The sequence below is a fragment of the Amblyraja radiata genome, chromosome 3, assembly GCF_010909765.2.
Source record: "Amblyraja radiata isolate CabotCenter1 chromosome 3, sAmbRad1.1.pri, whole genome shotgun sequence".
NCBI lineage: Eukaryota > Metazoa > Chordata > Chondrichthyes > Rajiformes > Rajidae > Amblyraja > Amblyraja radiata.
In genome coordinates, this window is record NC_045958.1 from 118,988,206 (window position 1) to 119,006,740 (window position 18,535).

At 41.1% G+C, this 18,535-nt stretch overlaps 1 protein-coding gene across 1 annotated transcript in view; it reads right to left on the minus strand.

Annotated features, from left to right (window-relative positions):
• Nucleotides 1-1,135: 1,135 nt before the first annotated feature.
• Nucleotides 1,136-18,535, minus strand: part of LOC116971501 — a 33,955-nt gene continuing 16,555 nt past the window's right edge. Inside the window, exons 2-3 of the mRNA XM_033018735.1 lie at nt 1,732-1,909; nt 1,136-1,649 (exon numbers count right to left, since the gene is read on the minus strand). Coding sequence (XP_032874626.1) covers nt 1,416-1,649; nt 1,732-1,909 — 412 coding nt within the window. The 3' untranslated portion in view covers nt 1,136-1,415. The remainder of the gene's footprint in view (nt 1,650-1,731; nt 1,910-18,535) is intronic.

An 18,535-nucleotide genomic window follows, 5' to 3' on the forward strand; every position in this document is an offset into this window, starting at 1 on the left:
TCCTTATATTTAATGTTAAGCAGTTGCAGGTTTCTCTCTTGATAGAACTTCATGGAGAGATGTTGCACATGTATTAAATACATTTTGGGTTTCCCATGAAATTTACATCTCTCACAAGATAACCACAGGAGAATCCTTCAAATCTGACTGAGCACAAAGGCATCTGGGGATAGGAGTTATGGTTATGAATGGTCAGGGATCAACGGTTGGTCCAGTGAATGCTATGTTTACATATCTGTTGTGCTGTTGCAAAATTCATTGTTCCATTTCGGGACATGACAATAAAACACTCTTAACAGTGTGAACTGCGAGGAGGATGCTAGGAGGTTGCAGGGTGACCTGGACAGGTTGAGTGGGTGGGCAGATGCAGTATAATGTAGATAAACGTGAGATTATCCTCTTTGGTGGCAAGAAGAGGGAGGCAGATTATTATCTCAATGGTGTCAGATTAGGAAAAAGGGAAGTGCAACGGGACCTGAGTGTCCTTGTACACCAGTCACTGAAAGTAAACATGCAGGTACAGCAGGCAGTGAAGAAAGCTAATGCCTTCATAAAGAGAGGATTTGAGTACAGGAGTAAAGAGGTCCATCTGCAGTTGTACAGGGCCCTGGTGAGACCACATCTGGAGTATTGTGTGCAGTTTTGGTCTCCTAATTTGAGGAAGGACATCCTTCCTATTGAGGCAGTGCAGCGTAGGTTCACAAGGTTAACCCCCGGGATGGCGGGACTGTCATATGAGGAAAGATTGGAAAGACTGGGCTTGTAGTCACTGGAATTTAGGAGGATGAGGGGATATCTTATAGAATCGTATAAAATTATAAAAGGACTGGACAAGCTAGATGCAGGAAAAATGTTCCCAATGTTGGGGGAGTTCAGAACCAGGTGCCACAGTCTAAGAATAAAGGGGAGGCCATATAAAACTGAGATGAGAAAAACATCTCAAGAGAATTGTGAATTCGTGGAGTTCTCTGCAATGGAAGGCAGTGGAGGCCAATTCACTGGATGAATTTAAATGAGAGTTAGAGCTCTAGGGGCTAGTGGAATCAAGGGATATGGGGAGAAGGCAGGCACAGGTTACTGATTGTGGATGATCAGCCATGATCACAATGAATTATGGGCCAAATGGCCTCCTCCTGCACCAATTTTCTATGTTTTCTATGACATAAAGAAGCGATGATTTGCATGGAATAACATTTAACAATTCAAAATAAAGACTCTTATGTTAGTGCAAGGCCTTTAACTGCAGAATTCAACAAGCATCTAGAATTATTATACTTTGAGTATTTAAAAATCTGAGGGGTAACCTTTCCACACAAAGAGTGGTGGGTGTATGGAACGAGCTGCTGGAGAAGGTAGGAATCATTTGGGACTTGAATGAAATGCCATGATTTTTTTTGTTCCTACTTCCAAGCAGATTAGTCAAGTTCATTTTCTGGATCTTCCAGAATATTGTGTATTTTTCCTTGCAACCATTGAAAGGTTTTATCTGCAACACGTTCGAAAAGGTTTACATCAGCGTGGTAATAGTGATACAGGCACTTCTGGTTACAGCAGTCATTTAAAACATCCAAAAAGTTGCAAAATGACTTTGACAACGTGTTCCACTGATGAGGTTCTGGGTACTTTTCTCTTGTATGTAAATAGAGAATCTACAAAAGGAAGGAACAGTGAGACATTTGAACAGGTTTGTAAAGTTAAGATAGTTAGAATATAACTGAACGTAAAACCTACCTTCATAAAAAAGGAGTTGAGAAAAGGTTTTGTCTTTCCTCGGTAGTCACTGCACAGCTGATCCACGGTCCAATAATAACTATTGAGAGATTTTAATATTTTGAAGGCTTTTTTACAGTAGCCTCCTTTACCATCTATCTCCCCAAATACAAAAGCATCGATTCTTGAGAAGGAAGGTCTAGAGAAACAAGAAAGATTGGTGTCATTGTGCCTTTGTTAGATTTGGTTATCAATTACACTAACTCCTATTTGTGCCCGGGTGTTTGTAATTCACACTGGGAGTTAACAAAGTAATGTAAATATATTTTATGTTTATATTATAAAGCATGGTGGCACAGCAGTAGAGTTGATGCCTTACAGCACCAGAGACCTGGGTTCGATCCTGACTACAGGTGCTGTCTGTACGGAATTTGTACCTTCTCCTCGTGACCTGCGTGGGTTTCGTCTGGGATCTTCAGTTTCATCCTGAAACAGTTAGTTATTAATCGATTGTTGTCATATTTAAGCTTTCCTGTTGTAAAAAGCCAATTGTTGTTGCATGATGGATACTTGGCCAAAACCATCATGGCAAGGTTTTTTTTATGTAAGAAGCATAGTTCACAGCTCTCTTACAAGTTTTTTAATGTACATTGAACAGTTTATTCAGATATGAAAGGGCCAGAGGATGCCATTGGGATGGCTGGCTTTTGGCAAAGAGTGAAAAACAACTCCATATTTGGTGGCGGCTGATGGTTCCTGGTACATTACCACATAGAAAATAGGTGCAGGAGTAGGCCATTCGGCCCTTCGAGCCTGCACCACCATTCAATATGATCATGGCTGCTCATCCAACTCAGTATCCCGTACCTGCCTTCTCTCCATACCCCCTGATCCCGTTAGCCACAGGGGCCACATCTAATTCCCTCTTAAATATAGCCAATGAACTGGCCTCAACTACCTTCTGTGGCAGAGAATTCCAGAGATTCACCACTCTCTCTGTGAAAAATGTTTTTCTCACCTAAAAGACTTCCCCCTTATCCTTAAACTGTGACCCCTTGTTCTGGACTTCCCCAACACCGGGAACAATCTTCCTGCATCTAGCCTGTCCAACCCCTTAAGAATTTTGTAAGTTTCTATAAGATCCCCCCTCAATCTTCTAAATTCTAGCGAGTACAAGCCAAGTCTATCCTGTCTTTCTTCATATGAAAGTCCTGCCATCCCTGGAATCAGTCTGGTGAACCTTCTCTGTACTCCCTCTATGGCAAGAATGTCTTTCCTCAGATTAGGAGACCAAAACTGTACGCAATACACCAGGTGTGGTCTCACCAAGACCCTGTACAACTGCAGTAGAACCTCCCTGCTCCTATACTCAAATCCTTTTGCTATGAATGCTAACATACCATTCGATTTCTTCACTGCCTGCTGCACCTGCATTCCTACTTTCAATGACTGGTGTACCATGACACCCAGGTCTCGCTGCATCTCCCCTTTTCCTAATCGGCCACCATTCAGCTAATAGTCTACTTTCTTGTTTTTGCCACCAAAGTGGATAACCTCACATTTATCCGCATTATACTGCATCTGCCATGCATTTGCCCACTCACCCAACCTATCCAAGTCACCTTGCAGTCTCCTAACATCCTCCTCACAGCTAACACTGCCCCTCAGCTTCGTGTCATCCGCATACGTGGAGATGTTGCATTCAATTCCCTCGTCCAAATCATTAATATATATTGTAAATAGCTGGGGTCCCAGCACCGAGCCTTGCGGTACATTGTGAAAAGGACCCGTTTACTCCTACTCTTTGCTTCCTGTCTGCCACCCAGTTCTCCATCCACATCAATACTGAACCCCCAATACCGTGTGCTTTAAGTTTGCATACTAATCTCTTATGTGGGACCTTGTCGAAAGCCTTCTGAAAGTCCAGACATAACACATCCACTGGTTCTCCCTTATGCACTCTACTAGTTACATCCTCGAAAAATTCTATAAGATTCGTCAGACATGATTTACCTTTCATAAATCCATGCTGACTTTGTCTAATGATTTCACCACCTTCAGCTGCTATCCCATCTTTAATAACTGACTCTAGCAGTTTCCTCACTACCGATGTTAGACTAACTGGTCTGTAATTCCCCGTTTTCTCTCTCCCTCCCTTTTTAAAAAGTGGGGTTACATTAGCTACCCTCCAATCCTCAGAAATTATTCCAGAATCTAAAGAGTTTCTGGGGCTACTTCCTTAAGTACTCTGAGATGCAGCCCATCTGGCCCTGGGGATGTATTGGCCTTTAATCCATTCAATTTACCTAACACCACTTCCCGGCTAACCTGGATTTCACTCAGTTCCTCCATCTCATTTGACCCCCGGTCCCCTGCTATTTCCGGCAGATTATTTATGGCTTCCTTAGTGAAGACAGATCCAAGTAGTAATTCAATTGGTCTGTCATGTCCTTGTTCCCCATGATCAATTCACCTGTTTCTGACTGCAAGGGACCTACATTTGTTTTGACTAATCATTTTCTCTTCACATATCTATAAAAACTTTTGCAGTCAGTTTTTATGTTCCCTGCCAGTTTTCTTTCATAAATTATTGTTTGATTTGGTTATCAATTACACTAACTATTTTCCCTTTCCTAATTAAGCCCTTTGTCCTCCTCGGTTGGGGGGGGGGGGAGTGAAGCCCTGTTATAAGGGACCGCGGAGAAAAAGCTCGGGGGAGAAATAACCCGCAATGGAAGTGTTTCTACAAGGACCACAGAGGGAACCCCAGCTGTAACAAACCACAACCACGAGACCAGGCTCGGGAGGAGCGTTGCCCCGCAGCAGAAGGTATTCAAAAAGGACATGCAGGTAAATTCCTTACTCAAAGGTCGTTTTGTGCTATTTTGTGAAAATATGTTACAGGAATGGACCGCATCCAGACTGACTGTGGAGGACCGCGGAATTGCGGGCAGTCAGCAGCGGTAGACTGCACCTGGATCGCTATTGATCAACAGTCTCCGACCTGGCACCTGCACAGTCGGAATCGACACCACAGAATGGTGGGAAAGCCAAGCAGAAGTCGGATAGGCCGAAGACTCGGACGAGTCGGGCTGTGAAGACTCACCGCCAGCGGGAGCAACTGTGATCGCATATCCCGCGTGGAGCGTGTAGATGGTTTATGCATGCAACCAATAATATAGCTACCTCAATACCACTAACCACGCCTTAGTTACCAATTATAATAACGCCTTCTTCTCCTTCTGCGCAGTACAGTAGCAGACTGGAGACAGTGACTGCTGATGTGTGTTTAACCCTGTGTTCTCATTAAAGACCAGTGTAAAGTACAAGTGTGTTTGATCACTCATTTACATGGTATCAGTCGGAAAAGACTCGCGTCTCCTGTTTCCCGGGTTTTATTTCTTTTTCTGAGTTTTATTTCTTTCTCTGAGTTTTGCTTTCACTGACCATGGCATCCTCGTGCCGAAAGCCCGCGCCCCTCATCTTCGATTCTGACATCGCAGAGCGCTGGGCTACCTTCGAGTTGGACTTCAGCCACTACATCAACATCGCACATCGGAACGAGCCCGATGCGGTCAAAGCCTCTCTACTTCTCAACCTTTCCGGCCCCGATGCAATGAGGAGAGCAAGAACCTTCACCTACGACCCGCCGGTCTTGGGTCCCGATGATCAGGTACAGATACCTCTAGAGACTGCTGACAACCCGGTATGCCTGCTGCGCAAGTTCAGGGAGATTTGCGACCTGCCCTCGAACCGTATTTTAGAGAGGGTGCGTTTTTTCACCAGAAAGCAGCTGCCGGAGGAACCTGTTGAATGTTTCATTGCTGACCTGCGATACCTAGCCCAAAGGTGCCGTTTCGGTGCAATGACAGACCAGCTTACCAGGGACATTTTAGTGACGGGGATGCTCGATCAGAGGTTAAGATCGGAGCTCCTCAGGAAACTAGATATGACTCTGAGCGAAGCCATGCACGCCTGCAGAATGGCTGAGGTCGTTGACCCGCAGGTCGGTCAGCGGGGGTCGGACACGAAATCGATCAATCTGACCGGGTGTAACAGACCGCGTCCTCGGATGGATAACACAAAATTTGTGCCACGGGCCAGCTACGGTCCCGGCGGGGTGCCCCTCAGTAAGTGCCCCAATTGCAACTACATGCATCAAAAGCAGTCGCCGTGCCCAGCTTACGGCAAATCCTGCAACTTTTGTAAGAAGTTAAATCATTTCTCTGCAGCTTGCCGCTCCCGTGGGAAAGTTCCACAGGCTTCTAGACCTATCTTAAACATGCTGATGCAAATTGGTAACCAGTATGGTTCCCAGTCCTCGCTAGACACGGCCCAAGATTCTGATCCAATTAATTCTCAAGGGGAGGTGAGTGTGTTCTCACTCCTCCACGCACCTGGCCGACTACCCGATCCGACTGTCCTGGTTACTGTCAACAATTGCAGTTTCCATGCTAAGCTCGACACGGGTGCCAAGGTCAACGTAATGTCAACAAGCCTGTTCAAGAAGATTAGAAACAATGAGCTCCTAACTGCAGACCGGTCCACTCTGCATGCATACGGGGGCGAGGTGCTGAGACCGATGGGAAAGGCCACCTTCAATTGCGTGCTAAAGAAAACATCGCGGGCCCTTACGTTTTATGTCTTGAACTCTGACTGTGTGACTCTGTTGGGCAACCAGGCATGCCAGGACCTGGGGTACACAAAATTGCTGGAGGAACTCAGCGGGTGCAGCAGCATCTATGGAGCGAAGGAAATAGGCGACGTTTCGGGCCGAAACCCTTCTTCAGACCTGGGCCAGGTGTCATGCCAGGACCTGGGACTGGTGTCGTTCGACCGAACGGTCCACAAAGTGCTGATTTCGCTGGATCCAATATTGGAATACCCTGACCTGTTTAACGATGAGCTGGGCAAGCTGCCCATCACCTACAGAATTGCCATTGACCCGAATGTGGCGGCCGTGGTCCGCGCACCGCATAGAGTGTTCCACGCCATGAAAGACAAAGTTGAGTCGATGTTGAACGACATGGTCGCTATGGGAGTGCTGGAGGCGGTCAGCGAGCCCACCGAGTGGGTCTCCACCATGGTTGCCACCCTGAAAAAGGACAGAAACGAAATACGGGTGTGCATCAACCCGAAGGATTTAAACCTCGCAATCAGGCGCCCCCACTACCCCATGAGGACCGTGGAGGACGTTGCAGCCCAAGTCGGACAGGCCACTGTCTTCTCAGTCCTCGACGCGAAGAGTTCCTTTTGGCAAATACCACTGGACAAGGGCTCCTTCGACCTGACGACGTTCTCGACACCGTTTGGTTAGATTTAAGTTTCTGCGGATGCCATTCTGCATCAATTCTGCGAGCGAGGTGTTCCAGAGGGCGATGGAACAGTTGTTCTCCGGCCTGCCGTGCGCCATCATCGTGGATGACATCCTGGTTTATGGAAAGGACGTTGCTGAGCACGACATGAACCTCCGCCGCGTCCTGGATCGGGCACGACAAATCAACCTGAAGCTGAACTCTGAAAAGTGCAGGTTCCGGGTCTCGTGCATAATCTCATCGACGGAGGTCAATTTAAAAACAATCCTAGCTACCATTGGTGGCTTTTTTGTAAGATATCGCTTTTTTGATAACTTACACTCACTTTTTGGTTTATTCACAATTGTCTGTTGTATAACTTACCAATTTTTATGTACACTTTATGTTATGTTTTTCTCTTTCCCTTAATTATGTTTAATAGTGTCAGGAGATGTAAAACTACTGCAGAAATTATGAAGGACAACTCTGGAATCGGAATTCCGAGGTACTTGGCTGCATCACATGAATCATACATTCTGGTAATAATAGTCAATGCAAGATAATAGTCGAATAGATATCGGAGGTCTCACTTTCTGTAGTTGGAACATCAGAGGTGCGAACGAGCCAATTAAGAGGGGTAAAATTCTGGCACAATTAAAATCATTAAATATGGATATTGCTTTCCTACTAGAGACACATTTGAAACAACAAACTCAGATCAGATTAAGGGCAAACTGGATAGGTCAAACCTATTTTACTTCGGAGTCACGTGAGTGACTACGTGAAGAACCCCGCCACGACGCATGCGTGCCATATCGCTTCACGCTTGCGAAACGACAGGCGGGGTGGAGTGTCCCCCGCAGCGGTAAGTTTGAAACCGTGACCTGCAGGTAAGTGATTTACTCTGCGGTAGTTTTTGTCCCCGCGCTGTTTTTACACAGGGGGGGGAAGCTGGACAAAATAGTGTCCACAAGTGCTGCGAGTAAAGCTGGCTGGGGAGGACCGCAAAGTTGCGTGAGCCAGCAGCAGCTGAAGGCACAAGCCCCGTAAGGAATCAGCTGTGCCGACTTTTGGTCCCGCGCCGGCCAGAACACCACGGCCGGGCGGGAGACTATTCAAATGGGGCCGTCGACTTTTTGGACAAGTCGAAAACGGCAGGAGACTGGGTGGAAAGACGTTCCCCCGTAGCGACAATTTTAACTTGGACCTGCAGGTAAGAGCTGCGGTCTTTTTGTGTTTTTACCATGCTAATTACAGGTGGAGAAACCAACGGGCTGCGACAAAGCTGGTGGGCTAGATGGGATCAGCTGTGCCCGATGTCGCCTCCGCACCGGCCAGATCCACTCCACGGCAGTAAGGACAAAGCTGGTGAGGGAGGACCGCGGAGCAGCGGGCAGCCAGCAGCAGCCAGCGGCACTCGGATCACCGATAGTGGGATCAGCTGTGCCCGATGTCGCCTCCGCACTGGCCAGATCCACGCAGCAGGGCGGAAAGGCTAGACACAAAAACAAACAAGGTCGTGGACTCAGAGGAGTCCGACTTTGAACAACCGCGGGCGGCCAGCGACCGAGAGCGCTGGAGCCGGATAGAGCGGTGTGTGGAGCATTTGCTCCAATGTGACAGACTCCGGGAGATGGAGTCGGGTCACTGTGGGCCCTATGATAAACCCACAGCAGTACCTCTTGAAGGGCTGCACAGTGCTTCTACCTCATCAGAGGGGAGCACTGCGGGTCAGTTCTGGGCTGACCTGGAAGAGGGGTCCACAGAAGGAAAGACAAGTGTGCAAGGGGTGCAGGAACAAGAGAACCTACTGGACTAATAAAATGGACTCCAACAAACACTACAGCCAAAGACAGCACCCCTATGCACCCACCAGCAGAACTGGTGATAGCTCGAAGGCCCGGTATTCAAAACATGAGTCTTTTTAGGCCATGGCCCAGGCCGGCCTTCTTGGAAGATGCGGGGACCTCCAACGCCAACCAAACCGAAAATCCAGACACCAGCGCAACAACAGCAGCGAAGAACCTACACAAAGAAGTAAACCTGCCACTGGTAACTATGGAGGTAGGTGGGTCTGGTTCCCTACAAAATACAGGGAGCATGGAGGTTGGGGGGAGACTACACTCTTTTCTGAATGCATGGAGCATGTTAACAACCGATACTTACATCTTAAGCAGTATCCAGGGATATACAATAGAGTTTATACACAAGTACAGCCCTCCAGTTCAACATATACCGAACCGAATGTTCGTGCCTTCTGATAAAGAAAAATCAAAAGCGCAAGCTGAACTGGAGCGGCTTTACATAAAAGGTGTAATTGAGAAAACTCAACACGAACCATTAGAATTCGTGTCCAATATATTTATCAAAAACAAAAAAGATGGTGGTTGTCGCATCACCATAGATCTGACAAAATGGATACCTTTGTTACTGCTAAACAATTAATTTCCAAAGGTTACTTCATGGCCAGCATCAATTTAAAAGATGCTTACTATTCAGTGCCTATACGAGGTGACCACAGATGCTACTTAAAATTCAACTGGATGGGCAACTCTGGCAGTATAAAGCGCTGCCAAATGGGTCATCAGCCCCAGGCTGTTCACAAAAATTTTGAAACCAGCCCTAGCGTTTCTACAGAAACGTAAACACATGGTCATGGCATATTTAGATGACATACTCATTGTGGGCAAAACTTTGGAATTGGCCAAACAAACTGTAACAGCCACAAAACAGTTATTTGAAAAACTGGGATTTATTATCCATCCAATTAAATCTAAACTAACACCTTCCACTACTATGGACTATTTGGGGGTTTCACCATTGACTCAATTCACATGTCGGTGACTCTGCCTAAGGGAAAGGCTAGAGATTTAATAGAGGCTTGCATAACCTCATTGACATCAGCAAACCATCCATCAGATTGGTAGCAAAAGTAATTGGCAAATGGTGGCTGCCTTTCCAGCCACACAATTTAGACCTCTACATTACCAAAACTTACAGAGAGCAAAAATACAAGCACTCTAAATTAATGCAGGTCACTTTGACAGACCTATGAAACTACCAATCAAGCTAAAATGGAATAAAATGGTGGATAGATAACATCTGGCTTTGTTCCAATCCAATCATTGTCAGTAACCTTTCCATGGTACTACAAACTGATGCCAGTGCACTTGGGTGGGGAGCCACCAAAACCATCACCAGCTGTGGAGGTAGATGGACTGCTCAGGAGGCATCATTATTACTCACACTGGGCATAAACTACCTGGAAATGTTGGGTGCATTCCATGGCCTAAAGTCATATTGTACTGGATCATATCACCAGCATGTTAGACTACAGATAGACAATACCACCGTGGTAGCATACATTAACCACATGGGTGGAAACAAATCGACATCATGTGACAATCTGGCTAATACAATTTGGCAATGGTGTATCCAGAGAGATATTTGGATATCAGCCACTTGCCTACCAGGAAGACGAAATTTAGTGGCAGACACCAGGTCACGCAAATTTAATGAAAACACCGAATGGATGTTGAATAAAAAGTATTTGCTGATATTACAGCAAAATATGGAACACCAGATATCGATCTATTCGCATCCAGACTTAACCACCAGTTATCAAATTATGTTTCATGGGAACTAGACCCTGGGGCAGCGGCGACAGATGCATTTTCGCTGCATTGGGGGGGAAATTGTTTATTTACGCATTCCCTCCTTCCTGCCTCAGTCGGGTATTAAGGAAAATACAACAAGACTCTGCGTCTGGTATTGGTAGTACCCGATTGGCCTACTCAACCATGGTTCCCAGTGGTATTAAACATGGTATTAGAACCATGTATCACCATCCCACATAGACCAGATTTATTGCTACATCCCGTAACAAGGGATAGCCACCCATGCCATAAACATTTGAACTTATTAATTTGTAGAGTTTTAAAAACACCTCTACTACAACTGGGACTGATGGACCGAACAGTGAACATGATCTCGGCGGCCCAAAGACAGTCAACCAAAAAAAACCAGTATCTGGTCTATATCAGGAAGTGGGCGATGCACTGCCATAAAAACAACATCACCTACAGAGACATGAACATCCCGTCTGTTCTGGAATATCTGGCAGGCCTCCACTATGATGAGGGGCTCAGTTATAGTGCCATCAACTGCGCCAGAAGTGCCCTATCGACTTACCTATGGCAGCGTTACTCTGTTGGGACTCACCCACTGGTAACAAAACTTATGAGGGGAATTTTTAATACTAATCCCCCAAGAACCAGGTACTCCCAAATATGGGATGTAAGTATTATCCTGAAGATGCTCAGGAATTGGTCTCCAGCAACAGCTCTGTCCCTACACAGACTGACATTAAAAACAGTCATGCTAATGGCATTGGTCACGGCACAGAGGGTACAGTCACTGCATAAACTAAGACTGGACAACATGACTTCCTCAACAGAAAATATTACGTTTCATATCTATGAGTTAGTAAGCAGAACAGACAGGGATCAGCAGGCCTCAATATACAATTTAGGTCATACCCAACAGATGACCGTCTGTGTATAATAAGACATCTGTCGTTATACATGGAGAAAACGAAAATCGTAAGAGGCAATTAGAAGGCACTTTTTGGTCAGCCACTAGCAACCACACAAAAGAGTGACGGTCCAGACCATCTCAAGATGGCTGAAACAGGTGCTAACACAGGCTGGGGTGGATACTAATATTTTAAAATCTCATTCCACCAGGGCTGCAGCTACATCGGCAGCGATACAGTTGGATGTACCAATGGACCAAATCCTCAAGGCAGCAGGATGGTCTGGGGGAAAAAACATTCCAATTATTTTACAATAAACCAGTAATGAAACCTGGAACGTTTGCAGAAACAAATTTAAGTTCTGTAAATTAATTTAAACCCATAAAATGGGGTTATAAATTTGTGTTAATAAATGTTATGATTTCAATGTCGAATTCATGTCCAAATTATGTTAACACAATTCCTCCTACAGTCATCAAGGCAGACGTGATGCATGGACTCGTTTCCACGGCATGAAATCACAGAGCTTTTAAATCTTGACGTAGTCACTCACGTGACTCCGAAGTAAAATAATAAGATTAAACGAGAACTTACCAGTTTGAAGTTTGATCTGTATTTTATGAGGAGTTACGATGAGGGATTACGTGCCCTCCGCTCCCACCCTTGATCATATACTTAACTGGTATCTCTTCTCTAATCTTACTATGTTTAGTCATTACAGTTATCTGTGATTTCACACCGCTGCTTTGAAGAATGGCACGCATGCGTCATGGCGGGGTTCTTCACGTAATCCCTCATCGTAACTCCTCATAAAATACAGATCAAACTTCAAACTGGTAAGTTCTCGTTTAATCTTACTATTACTCCTCATTCACCTCTAAAGCAAGAGGCACGGCCATTATAATTCGGAAGGGTATACCTTTTAAATGAAAGAAATCCATATCTGATAAAGAGGGAAGATACGTTATAGTCACGGGAGAAATTTACAATACACCATTAACTATGATAAATATTTACGCGCCTAATTTTGATAACCCACAATTTTTAAAGAAAATAATAGATTTAATCGTAGAACATAATTATCAAAATATAATAATGGGGGGAGATTTTAATTGTGTTATAGACCCATACTTAGATAAATCAATAAAGGTAGGGAAGCGTCGCGTTAAAAATAAGACCTGTGAATTTTTAAATACTTATATAAAAAATAACAACATAGCTGATGTTTGGAGAATAGCAAATCCAAGTGGTAGGGAATATTCATTTTACTCATCAGTTCATAAAACTTATTCACGAATTGACTATTTCTTATTGGACACAAAATTAATCCCGTATACGAATAAACCATCATATCATAATAGTATTATTTCTGATCATTCACCATTGACTTTTATACTTAAAATTGAGGGAATGCCGGGTATAAAACCTTTTTGGAGATTCAACGCACACATATTAAATAACCCGCAGGGCTATGAGTATATAAAAGAACAAACAAAAATTTTTTTCGAAATAAATGACATGCTGGGTATTTCTGCACCGCTATTATGGGAAACCTTCAAGGCATATATTCGCGGCGTCATAATCTATTACCAAAGTTTTCAAAATAAGGAAAATAAAAGAGAACTTCAGCGGATAGAACAGGAAAGAAAATTACTAGAACTGGACAATGCAACTGACCCAACCATAGATAAACATAATAAGATAACTTTATTGAAATATAAAATCAATAGAATACTATCGGCAAGAGTAATAAGATTATTCCAAATTACAAAACAAGCACACTTCGAATTTGGGGATAAGCCACATAAATTATTTGCGAGGCAACTGAAGCAACAAGAAAAGGAAAAAACTATCACTAAAATTAAATCAGATAAAGGTGAGTTTCTAACACTGCCAAAGGATATTAATAAGAGGTTTGCCCAATTTTATCATAATTTATATACATCTAAATTAAATACAGATGTTAGTAAAATCACAAATTTTTTAGATAATTGCAATCTCCCAAAATTGGATAGTTTAGAACAAGAGCAATTAGGAGCACGGATTACTAGTGAAGAAATAAAACAAATAATAAACTCACTGAAAAATGGGAAGACCCCAGGACCAGATGGTTTTAGTAGTGAATTTTATAAAAGATTTCAGGAGTCAATTGTACCAAGATTATTCAATTTATACATGCAGGCTTATACCGAAAATAAACTACCAGAAACCCTAGCAGAAGTAACAATAACGCTTATACCAAAAAAAGATAAAGATTTAGATGAACCGGGTTCTTATAGAGCTATTTCACTTCTAAATACGGATTAGAAAATTTTAGCAAAGATTCTAGCTAGAAGACTAAATAATTATATTAACAATTTAATAAATACAGATCAAATGGGATTTATACCCAAAAGACAATCATTTAATAATTTGAGAAGGCTTTTCAATATAATGTACTCTCACAATGAGGACAATGAAGATATTTCAGTTGTTACGCTGGATGCAGAGAAGGCATTTGATCAGGTAGAATGGCAGTATTTATACAAGGTACTCCAAAAATTTAATACGGGAGAGAATTTTATTAGATGGGTTAAACTACTTTACGATAGACCTACGGCAAGAATATTAACTAACAATATGCTATCTCCAAAATTTTACTTCTCAAGGGGTAATAGGCAAGGTTGTGCCTTATCACCATTGCTATTTGCCCTTATGATAGAACCGCTGGCCGAAAAGATTAGAAATCACCCGAATATTTATGGATATAACACTAAGGACTCAAAGAATAAAATTTCATTATACACTGATGATATCCTTTTATATATTACTAATACACAAACGAGTATACCCACCTTATTAACACTAATTGAGGAATTCGGCTCTTTTTCAGGATATAGAATAAATTGGAATAAAAGCGAAATTATGTCTTTAAAACCACAGGATTCGAGACACTTACTAAAATTCCCCTTCAAAATTGCAACAGAAAAATTCAAGTATCTGGGTATTCAAATTACAAGAAGACACAAATCATTATTTAGTGCCAATTTTATGCCACTATTAAATAAACTGAATGATATGATTAAATTTTGGAAAATGCTCCCGCTCTCATTGATAGGTAGAATTAATGCTATAAAAATGACCTTCTTACCACAATTAATATATTTGTTTCAAGCGATCCCAATATATATTCCAAAATACTTTTTCAAAAAACTAGATTCTACTACAGGTATCACTAATTTTATATGGGATTACAGAGCACACAGAATTCAATGAAAGCATTTGTGTAAACCTAAAGAAGTTGGGGGTTTATCATTACCTAACTTTATGTATTACTACTGGGCAGTGCATATTAAGAACATAATGTACTGGTTGGATAGTTCCACTCAGCAGTTGGAGTGTATAAGAATGGAGAAAGAGGAGTGCTATCCGCACGATATAGGAACGATCTTGCTCTCACCGATAAAATTGAATAGTATAATATATAAGAAGAACCCATTTATTCACAATACAATAAGAATTTGGAAACAAATAAACGTATCCTTGAAATTAAATAATCTATCAGTACTAACCCCAATATTGAACAACCCCGCATTCAAACCATCTCTCATCGACAAAACATATCAACAATGGGATAGACTGGGGATTAAGAAAGTAGGGGATATGTATGAATGGGGCAAACTGTTATCATTTCAACATTTAAAATTAAAATTTAAACTGAAGGATAATCAATAATTTAAATATATACAGATATGTGACTTTATGAAGAAATATACACATAGATTTCAAACTATATTTTTAGACCCTTTAGAAGAAGCAATGAATATTAAGGCTGATTCACAAAAACTAATATACTTTTATAATAATATATTAAATAGAGAATCACCCTCAACAGAAGCACTAAGGGAAGATTGGGAACATGAGCTAATGATAAAGATCTCGAAGGATAGATGGGAAAAGTATCTGATGAACACACATAATTGTTCTATTAATGCAAGACATAATTTAATTCAATTCAAATTATTACATAGACTATATTATTCAAAAACGAGGTTGAATAAATTTTATCCAAACGTCTCTCCCAGATGCGATAAATGTTTGTTTCAAAACGCTAATATAACACATTCATTTGTAGGATGTACAAAGTTGAATAAATTTTGGAGCGATATATTTGATATATTTACAAAGCTTTTCAAGTCCAGAATAGAACCTAAAACGGAATGGATTATATTGGAATAATAGTAGAAGATATCAATTTAAATAAAGACCAAAACGTTTTTTTAAATTATGGGTTAATAATTGGAAAGAAATTGATACTTAAATTTTGGAAAAATACAACCATACCAACTGTTAAAATGTGGATTAGGAATATGATGGACATAGCACGCCTTGAAGAAATGAGACTCCGACTAATAGATAAATATGACCAATTCTTAAGGAGTTGGTCTCCTTTCATCGACTTTTTGGAATCATGTGATGCAGCGGTACCATAAGGATTGCTGATTTCAGTTCATGACGTGGATAGATCTACATCTCCGAATAAAGATTTGAAAATTTCTCTTTTAAGGGGCCTTCTCTCCTATTTCTACTTCCCACTTTTTCTTTTTTTTTATATACACACTTCACGTTTTTCTATTCTCTACCATCTATTTTTTCTCTTTTTCCCCTTTCTATTGTTTTCTTTTTCTTGTCTTGCTTATTTTCTTCTCAAAACATAAAACTAAGCTAACTAAAATTGCTGAAGTGAATACTAAGGAGACCGAAAAACTCCGTGCCGAGAACAAACGCCTCTTAGAATTATTACATAAAACAAACGAGAAATGTATCGATCTGGAGGGACGCCAACGCCGTAAAAATTTGCGTATAGTTGGTCTGAGCGAAGGTCGTGAGGGGAGTCAAGATCCTCGAAAATTTGTTGCAAAACTTTTAATGGATATTTTGAATTTGGATCATGAACCCCTGTTGAGCCGTGCACATAGGGCTCTAAGACGGGCCCCTGGGATAGGTTCATCGCCCAGACAAATGATTGTAAAAGTGGCCTTTGACCATGTCTTCGAAGAAATGATGAAGATAATAATAAAAAAGAGAAACCTGAAATACGAGGGAGACAACATCAGTATTTTTAGAGACTTCCCTGCAGAAGTGGCCAAGAAAAGAGCTCTATTTAAAGAAACAAAAGGTATTCTGAGGAATGTACAGAATACTAAGAATCTGAGATATGGCTTGATGTACCCAGCAATACTGAGAGTAACTTATGATGACAAGGAATATCGTTTCGTTAAGCATACTGAAGCATTGAAATTCGCCCGAGGCATACAGCAGAAGCCAGAAGATGAAGAGAGAGAAGATGCGGAGGAAGAACCCGAGGGAGAAGGAGAGGACTGAACTTTTATCATCGACCTGTGGTTATGAAATACTCACTTAGAAGGAAGTGGAATAATGGGCATTTAGTAGTAGTTCTGTATTAATTATTAGAAAATATTTAATTATTCCATGATAATAGTATTACATATTATAGTATTAAATACAATTGATATTAGTAATTAGCAAATAGTAATATGAATAATAGAAATAATTACTAAGTACTAAGTATATAAAGTTAGTACCCCACCCCAATATATATAGCATTTGAGATAGGAGCTGGTATAATCAACATCTTTTTTTTATTAAAAAAACGGAAGTCTTTAGATTAATGGCCACGTTAGTGTGGCTTTCACCTTCACATACTACACACTATACAAGTGTAGTTTCTTTTTTTTCTGAGCACCCTATTAACACTCTTTACTTTTTTTTTATTATTGATATTTCTTATTGTTTTTGTTTTTTATTGATCTTATATTATATATTATTTGAATGTAGATGTGAAGGATATTGTGTATTTAGTTTAAGAAGACATAGATGTGGATTAAGGTGGAAAGAAATTCTCATTGGATTGATGTCCGGGTGCAACGGGGAGCTGGGTGAGTCAAGAAGGCTACTCCAAAAAAAGCCGCCCTAATAGTAAAATGCATGATATAAAGGTGAAGACTGGGGGTGATGGAGTAACCTTCTGCAGTTGGAATGTAAAAGGCATTAATGAACCAATTAAAAGGGGAAAGGTATTAGCTCAGTTGAACAGATTGAAGACAGATGTCATTTTCCTTCAAGAGACTCATCTTAAAAAAGATGCTCAACATAGATTAACAGCTAAATGGATTTCTAAGGTGTATCATTCTACATTTATTCATAAATCTAGAGGAGTTGCAATAATTATTCGCAAAGGTATACCTTTCATACAAAGTTCTATTATAGAGGATAAAGAAGGCAGATATGTAATAATTACAGGGGAATTATATTCAAAAAAGGTAATTTTAATGAATATATATGCCCCTAATTTTGATAATCCATTATTTTTTAAGAAAATATTTAATAATATTCCTATATCCACTCAACACAATTTAATAATTGGAGGTGATTTAAATTGTACTTTAGATAATTATCTAGATAGATCATCCGCAAAAAGGAAAGCTGCCTCGAAATCAAGTAAATTCATAAATGCTTTTATCAATACATCTAATATTAAAGACATCTGGAGGTTAGATAACCCATCCGGACGAGAATATTCTTTTTTCTCGCCCGTACATGGAACCTATTCGAGGATAGATTATTTTTTAATAGATTCTAAATTACTTCCTTTTACGTATGATGCAAAATATCATAATATTATCATCTCGGATCATGCGCCATTAACATTTAAGATAAAATTAAAAGATATATCTAATAAAACTACTACCTGGAGATTTAACCCTCAGATATTAAAGGACAATGACTGTTGTAAATATGTGATGGATCAGATTAAATTATTTTTTGAAACTAATGATAATCCTGAAACTTCTCCATCACTATTTTGGGACACATTTAAGGCATTCATGCGTGGCGCAATAATATCCGCACAAGCACATCTCAATAAAGAAAATCGAAAAATAGAACAAAATTTAGAAAATGAGATAAAACGTCTAGATAATGAAAATATAAAACA